A 21,281-nucleotide genomic window follows, 5' to 3' on the forward strand; every position below is an offset into this window, starting at 1 on the left:
ATGGTTAATTTAATACCTACAAAAATTGAGACAAGCTCTGTGGGAGTATAAACTTCACAAAAAGACACTGAGGTGGAGGATTCTGGAAGATTTTGTTGGCTTTAAACAATGAACATCGCCTCACATTGTGCAGGCAGAGAAAACAGGGTCGCAAACAGGGGAACTAGGACTGTTGATCCCATAAGTGGAAGCCTGGTTTTCATGATCTGGGGAGCAATGCCCGGGAGTGGGGTACCTCGCAGAGCATGCCGGGGGCTGTAGTCAGGGACTTTGCGCCGCGCCACCCACCAACCGAGCTACCGGGAGCCCCAGGTGAAGGCCACAGTTCGACCCCAGCCTCTCATAGCGACCCTGCCAGAAGCGGCTGGCTCCACCTTTTTTAAGCCTTGGAGTTTCCAAGAGCAACGGGGCGGGGGAAGGGGATACCGCTGTTACCCTGGAGACTCTCGCCCGCCCCTAGCCGCGGGATGCCCTAGATGTCCTTATTAGGACAAGAGACTAGAGGGGGCGGGACCAACCCTAACGCTAGCTGGAGGCTCCTTATAAGGCAGCGTCGGGAGGGAGGCGGGAATTCTGAGTAGACTGGGGGCGTGGGGCGGCAGCTGGGCGGAGTTTGAAGGAGCTGCCGAATTAGACCAGCGCCTCGCTAGTTCTGGTATAATTGCTGGGGGCTGCTCCAACACACCCAGACAAGACCCTTGTGCTCAACATTTCGTGAATTTGCCAAACATTTAAAACAAGAATGTACTGTCCCTCAGCATGGGACCTCTTTGCATAGATTTCATCTTAAATCTAACCGAGGGTCCAATGAATCTCTAAAACGTTAAAGTTCCCTTCCACCCATGTCCGGGCTTCTTAACCCCAGCCTTCTCCTCCAAATCTAACCACCTGCGGATCTCAGCCACCCCTCGCCCCACCTGGCAGGTTGCCCAGCACTGCTTATTTGTTCCTTTTTTACTGCCCCCCCTCCCCCCGTCCTTTGGCTTTCCCTGCACGTCCTCGACTTCTGCACCCCTCCCCCACTGCCGTGTCGTTTTCTCCACCCCAGCTCCGGATCACCATTTCCTCCGAAGGTCCTTTAGCTCTTTCTGTGTTACCTTTGTGTCCTTATGCTCTGTATACCTTTCTAGATATCTCTACTGAGAATATACCTGCACCTGTTCGTCCGCCACCCCCCACCTCTCCTGCTCTTCGCAAGCCCACTCTCTCTCCCCAGCCTCCTCCACTAGGGTGAGGCTGAAACTGACAGCCTCGGGTTACTTGGTTGAGCGCCGCCTCAGCCAGCCCTCCGGGCCACAGGGGGCGCTGTCCTCCCTTCTCTCGCCTACACTAGAATCTGCGGTGGGAGGAAGGGGCTGGTCAAGTCTCCAGAGCTGGGGTGGGGCGTGTCCAAAAGGCTGGAAGGCGCGCGGGGGGCGGAGGGGGGGGTTGCTGGAAGACCGCAGGGAGAGTATTGTCTCAAAGTCGGGACGCAGAGGGCAGCTGGAGGCTCTCTAGTTAGCGACCCTCGTCGGACCCCGTGTTTGGAGAGGCCCCGCCCTCACTGGTCTGAGCCAGGTGTTCGAATCCTCCGTTTGTCCAGAACTGGAGTTCCAGTCCCACCTGCGTGAGGCGCCAAAGGACCATTCCTGGGGCTCATGGCGGCGCCGGTCCGCCTGGGCCGGAAACGCCCACTGCCAATTTGCCCCAACCCGCTCTTTGTAAGCTGGCTGACCGAATGGCGGGACGAGGCAGCCAGCAGGGGTCGCCGCACACAATTCGTATTTCAAAAGGTGGGTCCGGGCCCCGCCTGATGGGGTAGGTGCTGGCAGAGCCCGACGACCAGGCCCGCCCTGACCCGGTACCCCCTCCAGGCGCTGCGCTCACTCCGGCGTTACCCACTTCCCCTGCGCAGCGGCAAAGAAGCTAGGATCCTACGGCATTTCGGAGACGGGCTCTGCCGGATGCTGGACCAGCGGCTGCAGCAGCACCTATCATCGGGCGGTGAGCGCTGGGGGCAGGGGTCGGTGGTCCCCTGTGACTCCCCAGGTGCAGCTTTCGTAACCACCTGGGATACCTTAACTCCCCACTGCTGCCCAAGTTGCTGCATGACCCTGGGCTAGTGGCCGGCTGTCTCAGAGCCTCACTGCTCTCAGCTACCACATGAACTGGCAGCGTCCCAGACCCTCCCACCTGCTGGATTCCGTGGGGTCTAGGGTTGACTCTCTTCTGCCCCCGCAGGTGATCATGCCCCAGGTTCATCTGGAGCAGAGAATCCAACCCGGGAAGGGCCACCTGCGGAAGTCCCGGACTCTTCCATGCCAGTGAGGAGGGGACAAGGGAAAGTGGGAGCAGTAGGAGTAAGATGTGTGGATCTCCCCACCAGTGATGCCTAGCCTTGGGCAAATGAGTTATTATTTCTGATACTTAGTTTCCTCACCTATAGATGAGTATGTTGATTGATAACAGAGTCAGTTGGAAGAGTTTCATGATCAAGCTATTAGCAAGCCAAGCCTAGTAAATTGTGAGTTGCTGTTACTGAGTTTTCTTGCGTTACCACCTCTGTCCTGCAGTGGGTGGTAGAACTGAGGCTGGACCAGGTCCATTACACCACCTTCCTGCAACTCTCCATCTCATCCCAGCTTTGCAGGGGATCATCCCATCATCTGGCCTGTTTTACAGGTGTGGAACCCAAGAGACAGCTGAGTGACTTATCCAGGGCCATTCCGCCTGCTGAGATAGAACCTGAACCTCTGCCCCACCAGGAATTTAGTTTACAATGCGTGGCTCGCGCTTTTGTGTTCAAAGTCTCTCTGTACCTTTCAGGTTCCATCCCAGCCCAACGTGGGAAGCTCTAGCAGCTACTGGCCAGCTCAACACTCAGGAGCACGAGCAGTATTGCTGCTGCTCTACAGAGAGCACCTGGTGAGTGCCTAGCTACACCCAGAGTCAGGAGAACCAATGTAGTGGGGCATGAGGCTCCTGGAGGAGACTGGCCCAGGCACTGAACCTCCCTTGGTTATATTTCTGCCTTGGTTACAGAATCATAGTGGCCAGAGCTTCCTAACCAAGGAGGAGCTGCTGCAGAGGTGTGCCCTGGAGGTTCCTGGGGTGAGCACTGAGGTGGGGAAGGATGGGGCAAAGTGGCTCTGGATCTGACTCTGAACCCACCAGAGGCTGCCCTTGGGAGCAAGCAGTGGCATGGGGCACAGAGAATTGGACATATGACAGCACCAGGGGCTCTCTAAAAGTCTCCTCTTTTGTGGACAGGTGGCCCCTGGGAGTGCTCGACCCTGGCCAGCCCTCCGTTCCCTCCTCCATAGGAACCTGGTCTTCAGGACACACCAGCCAGCCAGGTGAGGCCAACTACAGGGGGTGCAGGAGGCAGGGAGGGGGAACCATGCATGATGTTCTACTGAGTAGGGCCTGTAGTCACCCAGCAATTCCTTGGCCTCAAAATGTTGAACTTGGGGGAGGCTTTGCCCTGAGGAGCCCACACTGTGGGAGGAGTACCAGGAGGATCTGAGAGACCCAGTGGGGAGGGGGAGGTGCCACAGATTATTGGAGGAGCATAAAGGCTTTGCTGAGGACATGGCATTTGACATGTCTTAGAATTCAGAGGGTAGAGATGCAGGAAAGCATTCCAGGGAGGGAACAGTATAAACAGAGTTGGGAGAAAGGAAAGTTTGTCTGGGACATACTTACTGCAGATTTGAGAAATGGCCCTCATGAGGTCCAGAGGAAGCTGATCTGAGGGGCAAGAACACAGCCTGGGGTGTGGGGGGTGGAAGCCGCTGGACTTGTTTGTGAAGTGTCCCCAAGGGCGTGGTGAGGCCAGCCTAGCTGGGAGCAGGCAGAAGAGCCTGCCAGGTATGAGTGAAGAAGGGGGGTCTGTTTGTCTCCTCTGCCTACCAGGTACTCACTGACCCGGGAGGGTCTGGAGCTGGCCCAGAAGTTGGCTGAGTCAGAGGGCCTGAGCTCACTGAATGTGCCCATTTCACCAGAGGTGCCCTCTGGGGAGGAGCCCAAAGTGCCAGGATCAGCCTCAGCTGAGCTGTGAGGAAGGGGGCGGGGTGGGGGAGGTGGGAAGAAAAGGGAAGCAGGAGGAGTCCCAGAAATGAGGCCAACACCCCACCCCTGTCTCCATCGCCTACAGCTAAGCTGTGTCTGCACCACTTCCACTGGGTTTGGAGGGAAACTGCCTTGGCACTGAGGTTCTGCCCTCACACACCAACCCCCCCTCCCATAGTGGCGCCAGTGAAGGCAGTGTCCAGCAGTCACCACTGGAGCTGAGGTCTGGAGAATACAGGGTACTGTTGTGTGTGGATGTTGGCGAGGCCAAGGGGTGAGTGAGGTAGGGGGGGAAGTGAGGGAGAGGATGCTAGGGGGTGTCACTGGCCTGCCCTGACCTAAGCCTCCCACCTTGCAATTCCAGGGCAGGGCACAGGCTAGAGCTGCTCCGCCAGCTGCAGCGGCTGCACGTGACCCACATGGTGCGCAAACTGCATGTTGGGGACTTCGTGTGGGTGGCACAGGAGACCAGGCCCAGAGACCCAGGTAAGGGGTATGGACAGTCAGGTAGGTGTCAGAGGCAGGGCCTGGTGGGTCAGGGGACGTGAGCCAACAGGACCCTTCTTGGCCTCTCGGCAGCAAAACCTGGGGAACTAGTTCTGGACCACATCGTGGAGCGCAAGCGGCTGGATGACCTGTGTAGCAGCATCATTGATGGCCGCTTCCGGGAACAGAAGGTTCCTTTACCAGCCTCACCCAACCCACTATTTCCTGTCTGTTCTGGGGTCTCCTCCTCAGCCAGGAGGAATCCAGGGGGCACTTCTGAGTAGCCTCAAGGCAGAGTTCCCACAACTCCAGCCATACCCCATTAGAGCTGTTCCATAGCAGCCCCAAGATCAGACCCCCTTGGGCCCGTCCAGGGTATCTGGCTTGGTTGAGGAATGTATTAAAGACGCCTGGAGTGTCCAGCCCCTGTCGTCTGGCATAACAAGGCCCAAAGTTCCAGAAGTGGGACCACTGTTTCTCAGTACTGGCTCCTGGGCCGATCCCATAATTAGACTACCTATAGGCTGAGGGAGGCTTGAAGAATGGGCATCATTAAAGATGGTGGACAGGCTTTCCATGCAAAAGTAACAGCATGAACATAGGTGTGGAGGCCACTCAGACAAGTAGAAAGACTAGGGAAGACAAGAAAGTGAATTGGTAGAACCAGGGACCCATGAGGATGTTGAGTGTGACATGATGGATGGCCCAGCAGAGGGGCATCCAGGGCTGACCGACACCCCCCCACCCTCCCCCACCCCCGCCTCTCTGCCTCCCTAGTTCCGGCTGAAGCGCTGCGGCCTAGGGCGCCTAGTATACCTGGTAGAGGAGCATGGCTCAGTGCACAACCTCAGCCTTCCTGAGAGCACACTGCTGCAGGCTGTCACCAACACCCAGGTGAGCTGGGAGATCAGGGCCAGGCTGGTAGGGACGCCATGGTCTGTGGCTCAGGCCAGGAGCCACCTCCCTCTGTTGGCTCCTCTTCCCCAGGTCATTGATGGCTTCTTTGTGAAGCGCACAGCAGACATTAAGGAGTCAGCTGCCTACCTGGCCCTCTTGACACGGGGCCTGGAGAGACTCTACCAGGTGAGCAGGTGCACATGTCTGGTACTGGTCCCTTTCCCGGGCCCTGTGCTCCCTCGAGGAAGGCAAAGTGAGTGAGATCCCTGTTTCTCTGGTTGGCCCACTGGGGTCTAGGATCCAGCAAGGACTGGCTAGGGAGTTTTCTCTAGAGCTCTGGCCTAGCCTCAGTCCCCTTTCCCCTCAGGGCCATACCCTGCGCAGTCGCCCTTGGGGAACCCCAGGCGACACTGAGTCAGGGGCTGAATCCTCCCCAAATCCTCTCTGCTCACTCCTCACCTTCAACGACTTCAACGCAGGAGCCATCAAAAACAAGGTACTGCCTCTGCCCAGATCCTCCTTAATGTGGTCCAGCCTCAGATGACCCCTAATACAATCCTCCCATGACCCCAGGCGCAGTCTGTGAAGGAGGTTTTCGCCCGGCAGCTGATGCAGGTGCGAGGAGTGAGTGGGGAGAAGGCAGCAGCCCTGGTGGATCGGTACAGCACCCCCGCCAGGTAGGCCTCACAGAGCCCCTTGGGGTCCAGTGCCCCTGCCCTCCCTTCATGGACTTCAGCTTCACCAGTGCTCTGTGGAGGGTCTGGCTCTGTGAGGGCTGCACAGACTCCAAGATGGACAGACTAAGCTGAACCTTGGGGAGTTCATGGAGGTTGGGTGGTGAGGAAGACAGTGCCAGCAAGGACCAGACAGTATCTCAGGTGTTGGGGGAGCCCGCAGAGGGAGGGAAACACTCCACCTGGTGCTACAGAGAAGGCATCCTGGAGGAGGGGTTGGGCCATAAAGACTGGGCCAAGAACTTAGAGAACATTTGCAAGAGCAGGAAGGGAGGGCAATTGGGATGGAGCAGGGCCTTGAATACCAGGTTCAGGAAGTGCGGTAGTGGTTCTGACTCTAACCAGTGCTGACCCTTTCCTGGCCTGTCTTCCATGACCTTGGCCCAGCACGGGCCAGATGGACTAGCAGCCAGCCATTGTCAAGCCTTAGAAATTCAAATGCCCCACCCTATCCCCAGCCTACTGGCCGCCTATGATGCCTGTGCCACCCCCAAGGAACAGGAGATGCTGCTGAGCACTGTCAAGTGTGGACGACTACAGAGGTGAGGCAAGGGACAGAATCTGAAGGGAATGGCTGGGACCGAAGTTGCTGTGGTCCAGGACCTGACCCTCATTAACCTCTCTCTTCATGCAGGAATCTGGGGCCTGCTCTGAGTAGAACCTTGTCTCAGCTCTACTGCAGCTCTGGCCCCCTGACCTGAGCTGTACCACAAGACGGACCCCCAGCCCCCATCTTTCCAGGCTAGCCAGCTTTTTGACCAGAATCTTTTGGGCTACAATAAAAATCTAAGTGCTTACAGCTTTATGTGTTATGGAGGAGATGCCAGGCCCCAGGCCTTGTAAAATATCCAGGTGGTTTTTAAACTGAGCTCCTTGGGACCTTCCAGTTTTCTCATGGAGCACTGAGACTGGCAGGGATATGGAGTCAGTGAGGTGCTGGAATTTTGAATATAGTTTGTATCATCAAGAGGATCCCTGATCAAATACAGTTTCCTTTGATAAAAGGGTCTGTAGCTTGGAAACGGAAAGTTTAAAAAGCACTAACAGTTCAATTGCCTCATTTTACGGATTGGAAAACTGAGGCCCAGGGAGCTACTAGGGTTTGTCCAAATTGGTGGTTTGAGGCAAAGGCAGGACTGAAACCAGAGCATCCTGGCACTGTCTAGGGCAGGATTTCTCAGGCTCCCTGCAAACCAGCCAGGCCCAAAACTCTGCTGGGGCCTGGAATCTGCAGCCTCATTACCTCCTCCCTTCTCAGGGTGATTCTGATGCCCATGGTATGTAGACCAATCCCGCCTTGGGGACACAGTTCCCAACTTCCGTCAATGGGGTCCCCTCAGCCTGAGCTGACACACGCTAAAGCGAACTTGGCCCTCCTCCCACGAGCCTGCCCCCTTCCCCAGTCTAGGGTTCACTACAGTGTCACCCACCCACCTCAGCCACCAGAACTCCTTCTTTCTCCCTTTATTGCCTTTCTCTCTATCCTTCACAATAGTATCTTCCCTTTTAGCAGAACACGGTCTTCCCTGAGCCCCAGGCTCCTTGGCTACAGGGACCTCCCCCTCCGAGAGCTCTCCCCACTCCTCAGAAGGTGTAGGCCCCCACGAAGACGGTGAGTCTCAGTACAGAGCTGGCCCGGTAGCTCATGAGGGAGTTCATGGTTACCATCTCGAGGTCCAACACATATTCTCGTGGGCCCGTCACGGGCCTGGCGAGGACCAGCATGGCGCTGACATTGTTGATTTGCTGCAGGGCACAGTGGGTGGGGGGGACATGTAAATTGCATCAACCTTCATGCCACGAACCCTCCGCCAGCATCATCTCCCTGCCCCATGTTTTGTGCCCTCACCAGTTGGCTATGAAGTGAAGAAAGAGCCTTGGCCAGACTGTGGCCCCAGGCTGTCATCCAATTCTGTGACACTCTTAACATCTCATCTCCTGCACCAAGGCTCCTGCCCGCAACTTTTCCATTGGTGCTCTTCCCACCCTTCCCAGCTAGTTCTTTTGTCTAACCAGGGTCAACTGATGATTCCGGACCAGGTGTGAGACTTTGGGGAATGGTGGGGTCTTTGGTGACCTGGAGCAGGCTGACTCCCCTTCAAAGCTTTCAATTTCAGAGAGAAAACAAACTTCTCACTGAGTCACACCTGGACCTTTCCCTCCTAACAGCTCCACCAGCAGAGCTGATTCTCTGACCCCAAGCCACTGCGTCACTCTAAGGCCCAGTTCCACTTGCTTGCCCTTCATGGACTCTGGGGGTAACCTCAGGATGCCTCTCATATCAGTCACATTCTAAGGGTGGAGAAATTAGAGCCAGATACCGAAACCAGTAGGGGGACTCAAACCCCAGTGTCTGAGTGTCTCATTAGAAGCATATTTAGCAATCTGTAGTTTGTTCCAAGGGAATATAGAACTCCCTGACCTTTCTACAGAAATTCTGCCTCCCTGGGGTGGGGTTTTGAGGATAGGCGGGGCATGGTGGCATAACTGAATCTCCTATTTAAGGTTTCTGGAATTCAGTTTTGGATTATGCATGTCTTTGAGGGGTAGGGTTAGGGGCAAGCCTTACCCTAATGTAGAAGTCCCCCTGCGAGTTTCCGGCACGGATCTGAAAGGCATTGTAGGCACCGGGGTAAACAGAGGTTGCTTGGATCTGGAACACATCAGCGGGCACACTTCGCTCCGAGGTGATACTCATGTAGCGGTGCACAATGGACGAGGGCTGCTCCCGGCACAGGGGGTTGGAGGCTGGGCAGAGGCAGCGACTAGGGGCCCCGAGAAGGGGACACGAATGAGGTCCTAGCCCATTCCCCAAGTTTGGCCCACCCCCAAAATTAGGGATCCCAAAAGGATCCTCCCACTCCTATAACAGTGTGCATGTTTGTCATGAAGGACTACAACTCCCATCAAGCCTCGGGGTACTTGCCAGCCCTAATAGACACCAGCCAGCTGCAGAGCCTAATGGGAGTTGTAGTGTGTGTGTGGGGGGGGTTGGCGTCGAGTTGACTCACTTGTCAGACACCTGGACATAGGGCTCCACGCAGCGGTTGGTGTCCACACAGCGGTAGCCCCCATAGAAGTTGATACAGGTTTGGGCCTCAGAGCACTGGTGTGTGCCGGACTCACACTCGTCAATGTCTGTGCCAGGGGAGAGGGGCTGGAACCTGGACATCAGGCCACTAACCCCTGAAACCACCCTGCCCACTCCACCTGGGCAGCCTGTACCTTGGCAGAGGCGCGTAGCCAGCAGCTGGTAGCCCTGTGGGCAGTGGCAGGAGAAGCGGCCGGGCTCGTTGACACAGCGGTACTGGCAGAGGTAACTGGAGTAGCTGCACTCATCAATATCTGCGGAGATAGGGATGAGGGCCCTGGGTCAAGGGCAATCCGCTCCACTCCGTCCCATAAACGTTTACAGAGAGAGCCCAGCCCCATGTAAGGCTGAGCATGGGAAGATGGGGATGAAACAGCCACGCAAAGCACAGTAGGGGTACAGAGAATTCAAAGAAAGTTCTGCCCAGACTGCCCAGCTCACGGACAGAAAGACAAAACTAATGAAAACAGCAGAGGCCTGGTTTTAAATCCTACTGACTGAGTTTGGGAAACCTCAATTTCCCTGTCAATAAAATTAGTAAGTTAGACTAGCTGAGCCTTGAGGGCCCAGTCTGCTCTGATTTTCAATAACTTGCTCAATTACCGCAACCCACAATCAGCCCAAGCACACAGTCACCTCCTGCCAACTGTGATCTGCACACACAGGAGCCAGGTTTTCTACTTGGGTTTCCCTCATGCTGCTTAGCCCTGAGCTAGGTACCATGGGGCCTTACTAGGCAGCAAGCATAACATAAACAGGGCAGGTGGCCAGTTGACATGGCATGAGAAGTCAGGATGGACACCTGGCCCCATCTCACCCTAGTTGTGTGACCTTGGGCAAGTCACTTAACCTCTCTTTGTTGAAAGACTTTATGCTTACTAGTTTATTGTAAGCCTCTCAACAAACCTTGAAGGACAGTTTAACTTCCTTATTTTGCAGAGAAAGGCAGAAATTATACTTACTTCATAGGATTACTGGCAGGATTAAATAAGGCCAAATATGTAAGGGAAGTGCCCTGCACAGGGAAGGTTCTGGATAAATGGTATTCACTTGAAAGTGTTGCTGCTTGAGACTTGACAAAACTTGTCTGTTGTCATTTTCCCACTTAGTTCTCAAGTCAACCCATTTTACAGATGAATAAATGAGTTTAGAGAGAAGAGTGACTTGTCATAATCCAGGATTCAAATGCAAGTCAGCCTGACTGCCAAGGGAGGGGGCCACCCACATCCTTGCTCAGTCTCAGTGGGGACCTGACTGCTCCCCTCTGTGCCATCCCCACTGGGCTGGGAATTGTGGTGGGCAGGTCTGCAGGTGCCCTGCAACCAGCTGGGGTGGAGTAGGTACATGGGTGCAGAATGAATGGGACATGAAGGCATCAAATGGAAAACTGTGTGGCAGGAGACACAGCATGATGCAGGGGGACCAACAGAGGAACATCTGACAGGGTGGAGCTCTCACCACTGCAGGAGAAGCCATCCCGGTGCAGCTCATAGCCCTGATTGCAGCGACACAGGAAGGTCCCATAGGAGTTGAAGCAACGCTGCTCACATGGAGCCCCCATGTCACATTCATTCACATCTGGGGGTGCCAGAAAAAAACGAGAGGAGTGAAAGCCAAGGAGCAGCCCAGAGCCCCCATTTCGGCTGTTCACCTGGGCTGGTCAGGAAGGGAGCTCCCCACACCACACCACCCTGCCCAGAACCCAGAAGCCTGGCCCAGCCCAGCCTCACCCACACAGGAGCGGTTGTTGGGCCCCAGCTGGAAGCCTGGCTCGCACTGGCAACGGAAAGAGCCGGGCAAGTTCACGCAGCGGTGCTGGCAGTAGCGGTAGCGACACTCGTCTATATCTAGGATGCAGGTAGGGAAGGAGGGCAGAGGGCAGAAGTCACGTGGTCAGCCAGGACTCGCACACACCCATACAGTGCTGCGTCTGATGACAGAGGTGGCAGGGGCCTGGGGTAACGCCTGAAGATGGGTTAGAATGGGGATCAGGTGCTAGGGTGAGAGGCAGGCCAGGGGCACAGGATAGGAACTAGTGAGGCTGCCCCAGGACTCACCCACACATTCAGGCCCAATCTTGCGGTAGCCATCAGGGCAGGTGCACTGGTAGGAACCAGGCAGATTGTGGCACTGCTGGCTGGGACGGCAGTCGTGCAGGGCCTGGGCACACTCATCCACATCTGCAGGAGACACCACTCAGCCCCTGCCCGGGAGCCCATGCACCACCCCACATGACAGACACCACAATGTTGTAGGACACACAGGTCAGGAACCACTCACATGGGTATGTGGGTGATGTACCCCGCAAAAGAGGAACATATGGATTAGAACCTCCCAACAGCACAAATAACAGTCAAGCAGCCTGGGAGATAACAGGAAAGGCACCTCTAACCTGTGAGAGCTGATCCCAGGGCCCTCCTCCAAGGCCCACAGTGCCCAGGGGTGAGGCCAGACCAGGAAGGGGGTAAGGGAGCAGAGGCTAAGAGGCAGAGCTCTTGCAGTGTGTGTGCAGCAATGGAGGGGAGGGTCCCAAAGGCTGGCTAGGGTAGTGGAACAGGAGCTGGGGCCATGTGGTAGGCCCCACACAAAGTGAGGGTCTGGGCAAGGGTCCAGATGTTACCACAATGACTCTGAGGGGGCTTTTGAGCGAGGGAGGAACGAGAAGTCAGAGTTTTTAAAATGCAGTAATAGACACTTGGTAGGACTGGAAGCCTCTGTGCCAGGGGGACCCTTACCCACACAGCTCTCTTGCTCATCAGGCTCATAGCCTGGTGGGCAGGGGTTGGAGTGTTGAGCAGGGGGCACTGGTGGTGGTGGTCCCTCGCCATGCAGGTCGTTGATGATGGCAGCTGAGCGGGGCAGGCACAAGTAGCCCCCGTAGTGGTTGATGCACTTCATTTCCCCCTTGCAGGCCTCGGGGATGGTCAGGCACTCGTTGACATCTGCAGAGAGGGGTCTGCTGGGCACAGCCAGTTTCCTGGGCTGGCTGTGAAGGCGCTGGGAGGTGACAGCCCAGCTTGGCCTTCTCTAAGCTGTGTGACCCCAGCAGGGCCTTCCCTTTCTGCTCAACAAGCTAAGGCTGGCTGCCCAGGACCCCTCCCCAGGACCTGCCAGGGCTGATGGTGGGATGGCTGTTCCCACAGTCACCCCCATTCTCTCGTCCCTAAGAGAGTTTCTATCCCTCCCCAAAGCTCAGCCCAAGAGTGATGAGCAGGCCTCCTTACCCACCCCAGCAGACACTGCCCTCCTGGGATGTGATGGGCCACAGCTGGGTAGGAGAGTGCTTAGAGAAGGTGCTCCTCAGGGCAGCGCCCTGTTGCTCTCTTGCTTATTGAGAAATGGGGGCCGGGTGTCCTGGGTTTCTCTGAGAAGGAGGGGCCTGGACAGCTTCTCCACCCCTAGCTGAGCTGGCCCCCAGAGAAGCAGAGCTGGCCTTGGCAAAACAGAACTGGGCAGAGGACAGGCCATTGGCCTCCTGCTGCAGGTCCTGGAGCTGGGGTTGCAATCCCTTTCCCGGTTCCTGGGGGTGGGTCTGTCCCCCAAGTACACTCACCCCGGCAGTGCTGGCTGTCAGGGTCCCACTCATAGCCATCTGTGCATTCCTACAAGGGGACCAGCGGTGGCCAGTGTTCATCTGCTGTCCCCTCAAACTGACCAGGCCAAGACCAGGGCCCTGAACCTACCCACCCTCCAGGGACTGCTACAAACAATGGCCCCAGCTGCTCCACCAACCAGGGGAGGGGAGAATCTTCCCCAGCAGCAGCTACCCCAGGATCCTGGTCTCTGTGTCCCTGCCCAGCCCAGCCCAGCCCAGGCCAGTGGCCCCACGGTCCCCACGTCCCCACCGTGTAGCTGTCGGGCTCCTCTGAATCCTGGGGAGACGCTGCCCCCAAGAGCAACAGCAGCAGCGCCCAGAGCAGTAGAGACCCGGGGAGGCAGGAGGCGAACGGGAGCATCCTGGGGCTGGGAGGTGGTGGGCAGGGGTCAGAGTGCCTCTGCCACGGCACCCCCACTCCCTGCACCGGGACTCAGAGCCCTGGCCCCAGCCGACTCCCGCTCGGGACCCCGTATTTAGGACCAAGAAGTCTCCCAGGGCGGAAGGCGGACTCCTCACGCAGGCCGGGGTTCGCGGCCCACCCGCCCAGGGCCGCCCCGCCCCCGCCCGGTCCCCCAGCGGCGCGGGCAGAGGACCGGGCCTCTGGCTCCTCGCTGACGCCGACTGGGCCGAGACTCGGCGTGCGCCCTCCCCCCCCGAGCGCCACTCACTTGGGCCCGCGACGCCCCCGGGCCGCGGCTCCGGCGGCTCGGCTGGCTCCGGCAGTGCCTGCGGGCGGGCGCACGGGCGGACGGCGCAGCTCCCTGGACGCGCGGCCCCAGGAAGCGCCCCCCGCCCGCCGGCCGCGGCGCGGCCCACCCCGGCGCCTCCGCCCGCCCCTCAGCGGATTCCTGAGCCCGCGCCAAGGGGAGGGACCCCGACCCCCCGCTTCTCCGCCCCTGGCGGGCCGCAGGCCCCCACCCGGTCCCCCGCGGCGCCGCCCGGAGCCGCCTCCCGGCTCTGGGCCAGGGTCCTCTAGAGCTCCATCCTGGGGTCACTGCCCTGATGCCAGGCGCCCAGACTCACCGGGAGTCCTCAGGCCCTCACTCTGTGCACCCCAGGATGTCACACTGCGCACCGAGACCCTACCTAATCTGCGCCCCCGAATTCCATCCTGTGCACCCCACCCACATCTTAATGTAGGGGCCCCCGGACTCTTCCTGCGCCTCCCAGAATGTCATCCTGGGCACCCAGACCTAACCTCATGCTGGGGCTACCAGCTCCTCAATCTAGACCCTCCAAAATGTTACTCTGTGCGCCCGGACAGTCACTGGAAATACCAAAACTTCCTTCGGGGTCCCCAGACCCTCGCCCAAGGGCGAGACGCCCCCAGGCCCAGAGCTGTTCATCTCTGTCCCCTCTCCTCTCCACCCCCAGGGCTATCTTCGGCCAGGTGGTCCCTTCACTCCAACACTGTCGAGCCCTCCGTCCTCGAGGCTAAACAGTTTGGGGGCGGGGGCTGCAGTTCCCTTTTGGCCCAGAATGAATGGAAGCCCCTGAAAAGGCGGGCAGGGCCAACCTTGGGCGTTCAAGACGCCGGGGGCCTGTGCCAGCGCCTTCCCGGCCCTCCTCCCACCAGCGTACCCCCGGGGTTTCCGCCTCCTCCCCGAGGGGAGGGAGCGCCGTCGGGGAGGAGTTGGGGCTGAGCTGCGCCCAGGAAGGGGCGGGCACCGCCCTGCCCACGTCTCGGGGCGGAGCCAGACGGGAAGGGCTGCGTGTCCAGGGATCCCCCGCCTCCGGGCAGGCGGAACCGCCGAGCCGCTTCCCACTCCCTTCCCAACCTATTCTCACCACGGACCTAACGAAGCCCTGTCCTGGAGGGTGTGCCTGGGAGGGGACGTGCCTAGGAAGGGACCTTTAAGTGGGTCGCAAGGTGAGCCCTGGGTTCAGGGTGAACTGGAGAATGTCTCCCCCACCCCCAAATCCTCCCCAGCTGCTTGGGCGAGGAAGCTAAAGATAATAGCTGTTTAAATCCAAAAAGACAGATATTAACAAGTGTTGGCGAGCACATGGAGAAATTGGAGCCCTCATACAATGTGGGTGGGAAGGTAAGATGCTGGACCCGCTTTGGGAAAATTATGGCAGGTCCTCAAAATGTTACATGACCCAGCAATTTCACTCCTAGGCATATACCCAGGGGAACTGAAAACATGTTCACACACAAAAATCTGTACACCCTCTTCATAGCAACACCATTCATAAGAACCAAAATGTAGAAACAATTTAATTTCCATCGACTCACAAATGGATTAAAAAATGATGGGCCCGGCAGGGCGTAGCTCACCAGCTAAGCATGGACCTAGGATCCAGGCAATAGGGGTTCGATTCCGATTCCCGGTCAGGGCACATGCCTGGGTTGAGGGCTCCATCCCCAGTCAGGGGCATGCAGGAGGCAGCCCATCAATGACTCTCTCATCATTGATGTTTCCACCTCTCTCTCTCCCTCTCCTTTCCTCTCTCTGAAATCAATAAAGATATATTTAAAAAATAAATAATAAAATAATAAAAATATTAGCGCTTGGTATTCAAGATCTAACCATTGCCAGCATCCTCGTGTACCCTCATGCAATCCTCCTGCCCAGCCAGGGAAGGGGTGCCATTTTCACAGATGAGAGGCTGAGATTTGTCCAGGCACAGCCAGAGTGGTAAGGACAGGATTTGAACTCAAGTCCCTCTGACTCTAAGACTCTATGGGCTCTAATAAAACATAAAAACAGTAACAAACCAAAAAAGAAAAAAACATTCAAGACTCTGGGCTCTAATAAAAATAACAGCAAACCAAAAAAGAACATAACAAGACTCTACAAGGCTCCTTGCCGCACAGTAGAGCACTAAGGACCCACCATTCGAACACCTACTTTGTGCCAGCCAGGTTCCAAGGTGCTCCACAGTGTCACTCCGGTCAAAGCAATTGTCACTGCCACTTAGAGATGAGGAATGGAGGCCCAGAGGGGAATGGCTGGGTGCACAGTTGGTGTCTCAAACTTGGACCCAAACCTCCATCTTTGCACTATTAGACCTGAGTGCACCTGCCACTCAGAGCTGTCTCCTCAGAACACCTCTCATGACCTCTGTGACCCTAACAACTTTCCCTGCCTTCATCCCTGCCACACTAGGTCACAAAGCCTCATCTCGGCTGATGTCTCTCTCCTACCAAGTCATGAGTTCCTCCCAGGCAGTTGGCCCCTGAGCCCATGGCGCAGCCCTCACCGGGTGCCAGCCACAAGCTGAAGGATTAGCACAGGTGAGTGAACGAATGAGTGAGGAAGTGGGGAAATTCATTCATTCATTCAACAAATGTTCACTGAGTGGCCACCACTGACCAGGCTCTGTGCTAGGCACCAAGGACACAGCACTGATCAAAAAAGACTAAAATCTCCTGGCCTCGCAGGGATCACATTCAAAGAGTTCTGGAAGGAATGGATCATTGAGAAAGGCCACCTAGCTCCACACCCCCAGTCTCTCCTCCCCCAAGTTTCCACAACCCCCACCACCACAGAGACAGATTTTATGACCCCCCCTTTGGTGCTCACACTGGGACCTCCAGCTCTGAGGCTGACACACGGGGCCTTAGTCATAGGTCACACACAGTCCAAGACTAGCGTGGGGCATATGACTGGGATCTAGAAGCAGGGAGCCAGGTGCCCCTCTATGGATAGTCTGTCTACAGAGTTTTAATAAAGACAGCACAGCTCTTTTTCCAAATAGAAGAGTCTGTTGGCTTACTGTCGAGGGGGGAGTGAGGGTGGTGCAGCAAAATGGGGCAAATTCCTAATAAATGAAGAAATGAAGTAGTGAGCACACTAATAAAGGAATCCCAGGATCAGAACCCTCCCCCCCCGCGCCCCCCCCCCCCCCCCCCCGCTCCCATCACTATGGCTCCCCTAGAAAGCCATTTTCTCCCCCATCTCTGGTCTTGGGCATGGGTTCCCAGCCTGGAGGCTCATAAGGGGGAGCCCCAGTCTAAGGACCCCTTCGAACCAAGGCAGCAGTAACAGGGATTAACACCCCTGCCCAGCCCTTGACCTCACAGGCTTTGGCCTTGCCCTAAAATGCCAATCCTATCTTTCTGCCCCTTCATCCCAACCCAGATTGCGACAGAAGTGAAGAACGAAAGGAGGCAGGAGCTGCCACTTGCTGTTTCCCGGACTTGCCCCACCATTTGCACTTTCCTGTTTAAAAACCAGGGGGGAGGGGGCGGACCATGACAACCAATTGTTCAGTCAGTACCACCCACCAAGCCTGCTCCGTGGCCAGCCACATCCTGGGCGCTGAGGACACAGGCACTGCAGACACCTCTGCTGTGGCTGGAGGGCAGATGCAAGGGGGTGCAGGCACTGCAGGGGCTCAAGGGCAGCAAGTTACATCAGAGGATGAGATCAGGGAAGGCTTCTTGGAGGTGACACTTGAATTAAGCTTTGTTGGAGGAGCAAGTTTCCCCAGCCCAGCCGGCATGGCTCAGCAGTTGAGCATCAACCTACGATCCAGGAGATCGAAGTTTGATTCTCTGTCAGGTGCACATGTCCGGGTTGTGGGCTTGATCCCCAACAGGGGGTGCGAAGGAGGCAGCTGATCAATGACTCATTGATGTTTCTGTCTCCATCTCCCTTCCTCTCTCTGAAATCAATAAAAAAATATATATTTTTAAAAAGTGTTTCCCCAGGAGGCACTGACCACCCTCTCTCCACACCAGTTGTCAGGGGCCTGTGGCTCCCATAGCCCCCTGGGCTTGACCGTCACAGTACTTATAGATTTATGACACTGCCCTCTTATGACCTGTCTCCTTAAGGACAGATCTCTGAACGCAGCACCCTAGACCGCTCGGCCATCCTGACAAGAACAGATCTCTGTATCCCAAGAATTGCCCAGAACAGGGTGGGTTGAGAACCTCTGTTGAATAAAGAAAAAGGGGTAGTGGGGGGAGTAGGCAGGCAGAGGGCCCTGTAGAGGCAAAAGCCTGAATGCCTCTTATTTGAGGGGTCCACCTCCCCCTCCCAGCCTGGTTTCCACCTTTGTGGTTTCTCCAGCTCCGCCCTCTCAGCCCCTCCAGCTTAGTATTACAGTTTCCTGTCCCCAGCACTCTGGTCTGTAGCAACATGGCAGTAATTGTCCACCTCTCCTGCCTCCTGGCCCTGTTGGTGCCAGGTCTGGCCCAAGGCATCAAGAACTCCCTAAGGGTTCAGGTAAGTGCCCAAAGCCTGCTCCCCATACCCTTCCCTCTGCAAGCCCCATGCCTGGGGCTCACCCCTTCAGAAGCAATTGCCTTGTTCCCATTTCTCAGAGGGAGCAACTGAACCTGGATGTGATTGATACGCCGAGGCTCATACTGGGAGACAGAACAGGCTAACTGGCTGATCCCCTAGCTCAGTCTGGCCTGGAAGCCCAGGTGTGGTCCCAGCAATGACTCCTCACCTAATCCCTCCCACTCCCCCTCTGTTTCTTCCAGGACCCAGGTCGTCGGCCGCTGGAACTGAAAGAGGTCTTTACTTTGTTCCAGATCCAGTATAATCGAAGTTACTTGAACCCAGCAGGTATCACGGGACCCATACATCTCGCATCCAACCCCACTCCTCCCATTTAACCGATGAGGAAATCAAAGCGCAGGCTAGGAAATGCGCTTGGCTAAAGTCACTCAGCAGGACAGCAGCGGGGCTGGACGTGTATTCCGTTTCCTGACCGCACAAGTGGGACAGGGTCATTCTTTGCTATGAATCTGGAGGGAGGTGGCAGCTATTGGGGGTCTGCCCAGTCCAAGAGGACCCTTGAGCTCCATAGCCACTTTCCTGCAACTCCTGGCAGCGGGCAGACCACCATCTAGTCACTTTTTCAGCAAACACCCAAGGATACCCATTTTGTCCCCAGGATTCCCTCTCCCCAGAGTTGCCAGCCCTGTTCCTGCCCTCTCTCTGGGCCTCCTCCCCTTTAGGGGATAATCTGTGGGTGTCTTTCAGCCCACATCATGGACCTGTACCCCATCCTCCCCCACCCATTATGCTCTAGCCCGTGTGGTCAGAGGTGTGAAGGTCAGCTCAAGGCTGAGGCAGGAAGCCTGTCTCCAACCACCCACCTTTCCCGTTTGAGTCACTCTGCCTTCAGACCCTTTACTTGGCTTCCCCCAGGTGGGCAGAGATGCCCCCTTCCTGTCTCCTGGGAAAACCCAACCCTAGGTGGGCTGGGAGCCACTCCCTTGGCCCAGGTATCTGCAGAGCGGCTGCAGGAGCCACAGGAGTCAGTGCTCATCTGGGTGTGGGTGGGAGGACACCCAGCAGGTGGCCACTTCCTACTCCCATGATTTGGGAGCCAGCCTAGGAAAACCTTCTTCTGGTTCAGAGCATGCTCGCCGCCTGGATATCTTTGCCCGAAACCTGGCCCGGGCTCAGCAGCTGCAGGAGGAGGACTTGGGCACAGCCGAGTTTGGGGTGACTCCATTCAGTGACCTCACAGGTACTGGGACACCTTTGGGCCCCTAGGTGGTAGGTGAGGAAGCAGATACTGGCAGATGGACAGGGCTGACCTTTGGTATTCATTTCCAAGAAGGGCCCTGAGGACCAGGGGCCTGGGTGCTTGTCCCAAATCAACGGGAGCAGGGGCAGGTCCTCGCGGAGGCCTGCGTCCCAGCTCAGCTCAAGGCTGAGGTAGCAGGGGCAGGGGAATGCGCTTCAGCAAGGAGCTGGGTCTCTCCCTATGCCTCAGCATTCTTGCCGTTGTCTCCCAGGGCATTATGGGGACTCAAATCGCCAAGGATGTGGATAGCTGGAGTGGGAGAAGCGGAGTATAGGGAGAAGGGATCAATATTGTGATCTTGGTGGCCCCATCTGTCCCTCAGAGGAGGAGTTTGACCAGCTGTATGGGAATCAGAGGACAGCTGGAAAAGCCCCCAATGTGGACAGAAAGGTAGGATCTGATGAGTGGGTGGAGTCAGTGCCCCAAACCTGTGACTGGAGGAAGAAGCCCGGTGCCATCTCGTCTGTCAAGTACCAGGTATCTGCTCCACCCAGCCTGGCGCAGTCCAGCCCCAGTGGTGGGAGGGGAAGGACAGGGAGCAAGACTCAGACCCTTCACCCAGCCCCTACCCTTTCTCCACTAGAAAGACTGCATGTGTTGCTGGGCCATGGCAGCAGCCGGCAACATCGAAGCCCACTGGAACATTAAATACAAACAGTCTGTGGAAGTCTCTGTGCAGGGTATGGCTGGGAGAGGGGGCATGTGTGCCCATGGGGGGATGGGGCCTGGGCCTTGGTCACCCACATTGTCCCTTCTTACACCAGAGCTAATTGACTGTGACCGCTGTGGGGATGGCTGCAGAGGCGGCTTCGTCTGGGACGCATTCATTACTGTTCTCAACAACAGTGAGTGCCGGCCTCGCTGGAGGACTGTGGGTGGGGGGATGTTCCAGAGCTAAGTCTCCTCTCGGCCTTCTTACTTCTAGGTGGCCTGGCTAGCGAAAAGGACTACCCATTCCAGGGGGAAGCTAGAAAGCACAAGTGCCAGGCCAAGAAGCACAAAAAGGTGGCCTGGATCCAGGATTTCATCATGCTGTCGGACAACGAGCAGAGTGAGGGCAGGGTGGAGACCAGGCGGGGGGGGGGGGGGGTGTGTGACAGGGATAAACAAACCAGGACAGAGGCAGACAGACAGGGCTACAGACAGAGATGGAGGAATGGGGGTGGGAGGGAGAGAGACGGAGACAACCATGAGCTGAGAGCAGGGGAAACTGGGCAGGCATGGCCTGATGGCACCTCTACCCCCAGGTATTGCCCGGTACCTGGCCACTGAGGGCCCCATCACTGTGACCATCAACAAGATTCTACTGCAGGTGCGACAGGGTAGGGAATGGGCGGAGGAACATATAGGGGATGTGGCCCCAGACTTAGCCCCTCTGCCTCTGCCCTTGCAGCAATACCAGCAGGGTGTGATCAGGGCCACACGAACCACCTGTGACCCTCAACATGTGGACCATGCTGTCCTGCTGGTGGGTTTTGGTAAGACTAAGTCGGTGGAGGGGAGGCAGGCAAAGACAGTCTCATCCCAGTCTCATCGTCGTCACTCCACCCCATACTGGATCCTAAAGAACTCCTGGGGGGCCGACTGGGGTGAGAAGGTAAGTGTGACCTATTGCGGGGACAGAACAGGACAGGCCTCTCCCCACCTTCTGGCCCTGATGTCTTCTGACTTCTTAGGGTTATTTCCGGCTGCACCGAGGGAGCAATGCCTGTGGTATCACCAAGTACCCGCTTACTGCCCGAGTGAATCAACCAGTTAAGAAGCAGCATCAAGTCACCTGCCCTCCCTGAGCCTACCCCTCAGCTCTCTCCTGCTAAGCAAGCTGCCTCCTTGCAGGCCACACCCCAAAGTCTTCTCCAGTCCTCCAAATTGTCTTGCTATGGGTTGAATAAACAAAGATAAGGTTCTGTATTCCAAGTGGACT

The 21,281-nt window shown here is 56.8% G+C and overlaps 3 protein-coding genes across 7 annotated transcripts; 2 read left to right on the forward strand and 1 right to left on the reverse strand.

Moving 5' to 3' along the window:
- The first annotated feature begins 1,369 nt into the window (after window positions 1-1,369).
- Window positions 1,370-6,966, forward strand: MUS81 (MUS81 structure-specific endonuclease subunit). Of its 4 annotated transcripts, none has more exons than XM_081154722.1 (16): window positions 1,370-1,772; window positions 1,854-1,983; window positions 2,221-2,303; window positions 2,806-2,904; window positions 3,022-3,090; window positions 3,250-3,335; window positions 3,895-4,035; window positions 4,229-4,324; window positions 4,415-4,536; window positions 4,630-4,727; window positions 5,314-5,430; window positions 5,524-5,619; window positions 5,801-5,929; window positions 6,007-6,110; window positions 6,626-6,709; window positions 6,802-6,966. In XM_081154722.1, the coding sequence occupies exons 1-16, from the start codon at window positions 1,638-1,640 to the stop codon at window positions 6,866-6,868; spliced, it is 1,656 nt and encodes a 551-aa protein (XP_081010848.1). In that variant the 5' UTR covers window positions 1,370-1,637; the 3' UTR covers window positions 6,869-6,966. The 4 variants fall into 4 exon arrangements, with proteins under 4 accessions (XP_081010848.1, XP_081010851.1, XP_081010849.1 ...); XM_081154725.1 differs by having other exon boundaries at window positions 1,895-1,983; XM_081154723.1 differs by lacking the exon at window positions 5,801-5,929.
- Window positions 6,967-7,616: 650 nt separating this feature from the next.
- Window positions 7,617-13,657, reverse strand: EFEMP2 (EGF containing fibulin extracellular matrix protein 2). The gene is made up of 11 exons (XM_081154726.1): window positions 13,525-13,657; window positions 13,104-13,221; window positions 12,812-12,860; window positions 11,994-12,200; window positions 11,316-11,438; window positions 10,989-11,105; window positions 10,717-10,836; window positions 9,393-9,512; window positions 9,179-9,305; window positions 8,737-8,932; window positions 7,617-7,913 (listed from the first exon to the last, which is right to left on the reverse strand). Exons 2-11 carry the CDS (start codon window positions 13,212-13,214, stop codon window positions 7,752-7,754), a joined length of 1,332 nt encoding a protein of 443 aa, XP_081010852.1. The 5' UTR covers window positions 13,215-13,221; window positions 13,525-13,657; the 3' UTR covers window positions 7,617-7,751.
- Window positions 13,658-17,933: 4,276 nt separating this feature from the next.
- CTSW (cathepsin W) lies at window positions 17,934-21,267 on the forward strand. Of its 2 annotated transcripts, XM_081154728.1 has the most exons (10): window positions 17,934-18,036; window positions 18,300-18,384; window positions 19,184-19,297; window positions 19,680-19,834; window positions 19,941-20,037; window positions 20,122-20,202; window positions 20,283-20,408; window positions 20,605-20,669; window positions 20,751-20,954; window positions 21,034-21,267. In XM_081154728.1, exons 1-10 carry the CDS (start codon window positions 17,950-17,952, stop codon window positions 21,145-21,147), a joined length of 1,128 nt encoding a protein of 375 aa, XP_081010854.1. In that variant the 5' UTR covers window positions 17,934-17,949; the 3' UTR covers window positions 21,148-21,267. The 2 variants fall into 2 exon arrangements, with proteins under 2 accessions (XP_081010854.1, XP_081010853.1); XM_081154727.1 differs by having other exon boundaries at window positions 19,941-20,202.
- Window positions 21,268-21,281: the final 14 nt, after the last annotated feature.

The sequence above is a fragment of the Miniopterus schreibersii genome, assembly GCF_964146895.1.
Source record: "Miniopterus schreibersii genome assembly, chromosome: 12".
In the NCBI taxonomy this organism is placed as follows: domain Eukaryota; kingdom Metazoa; phylum Chordata; class Mammalia; order Chiroptera; family Miniopteridae; genus Miniopterus; species Miniopterus schreibersii.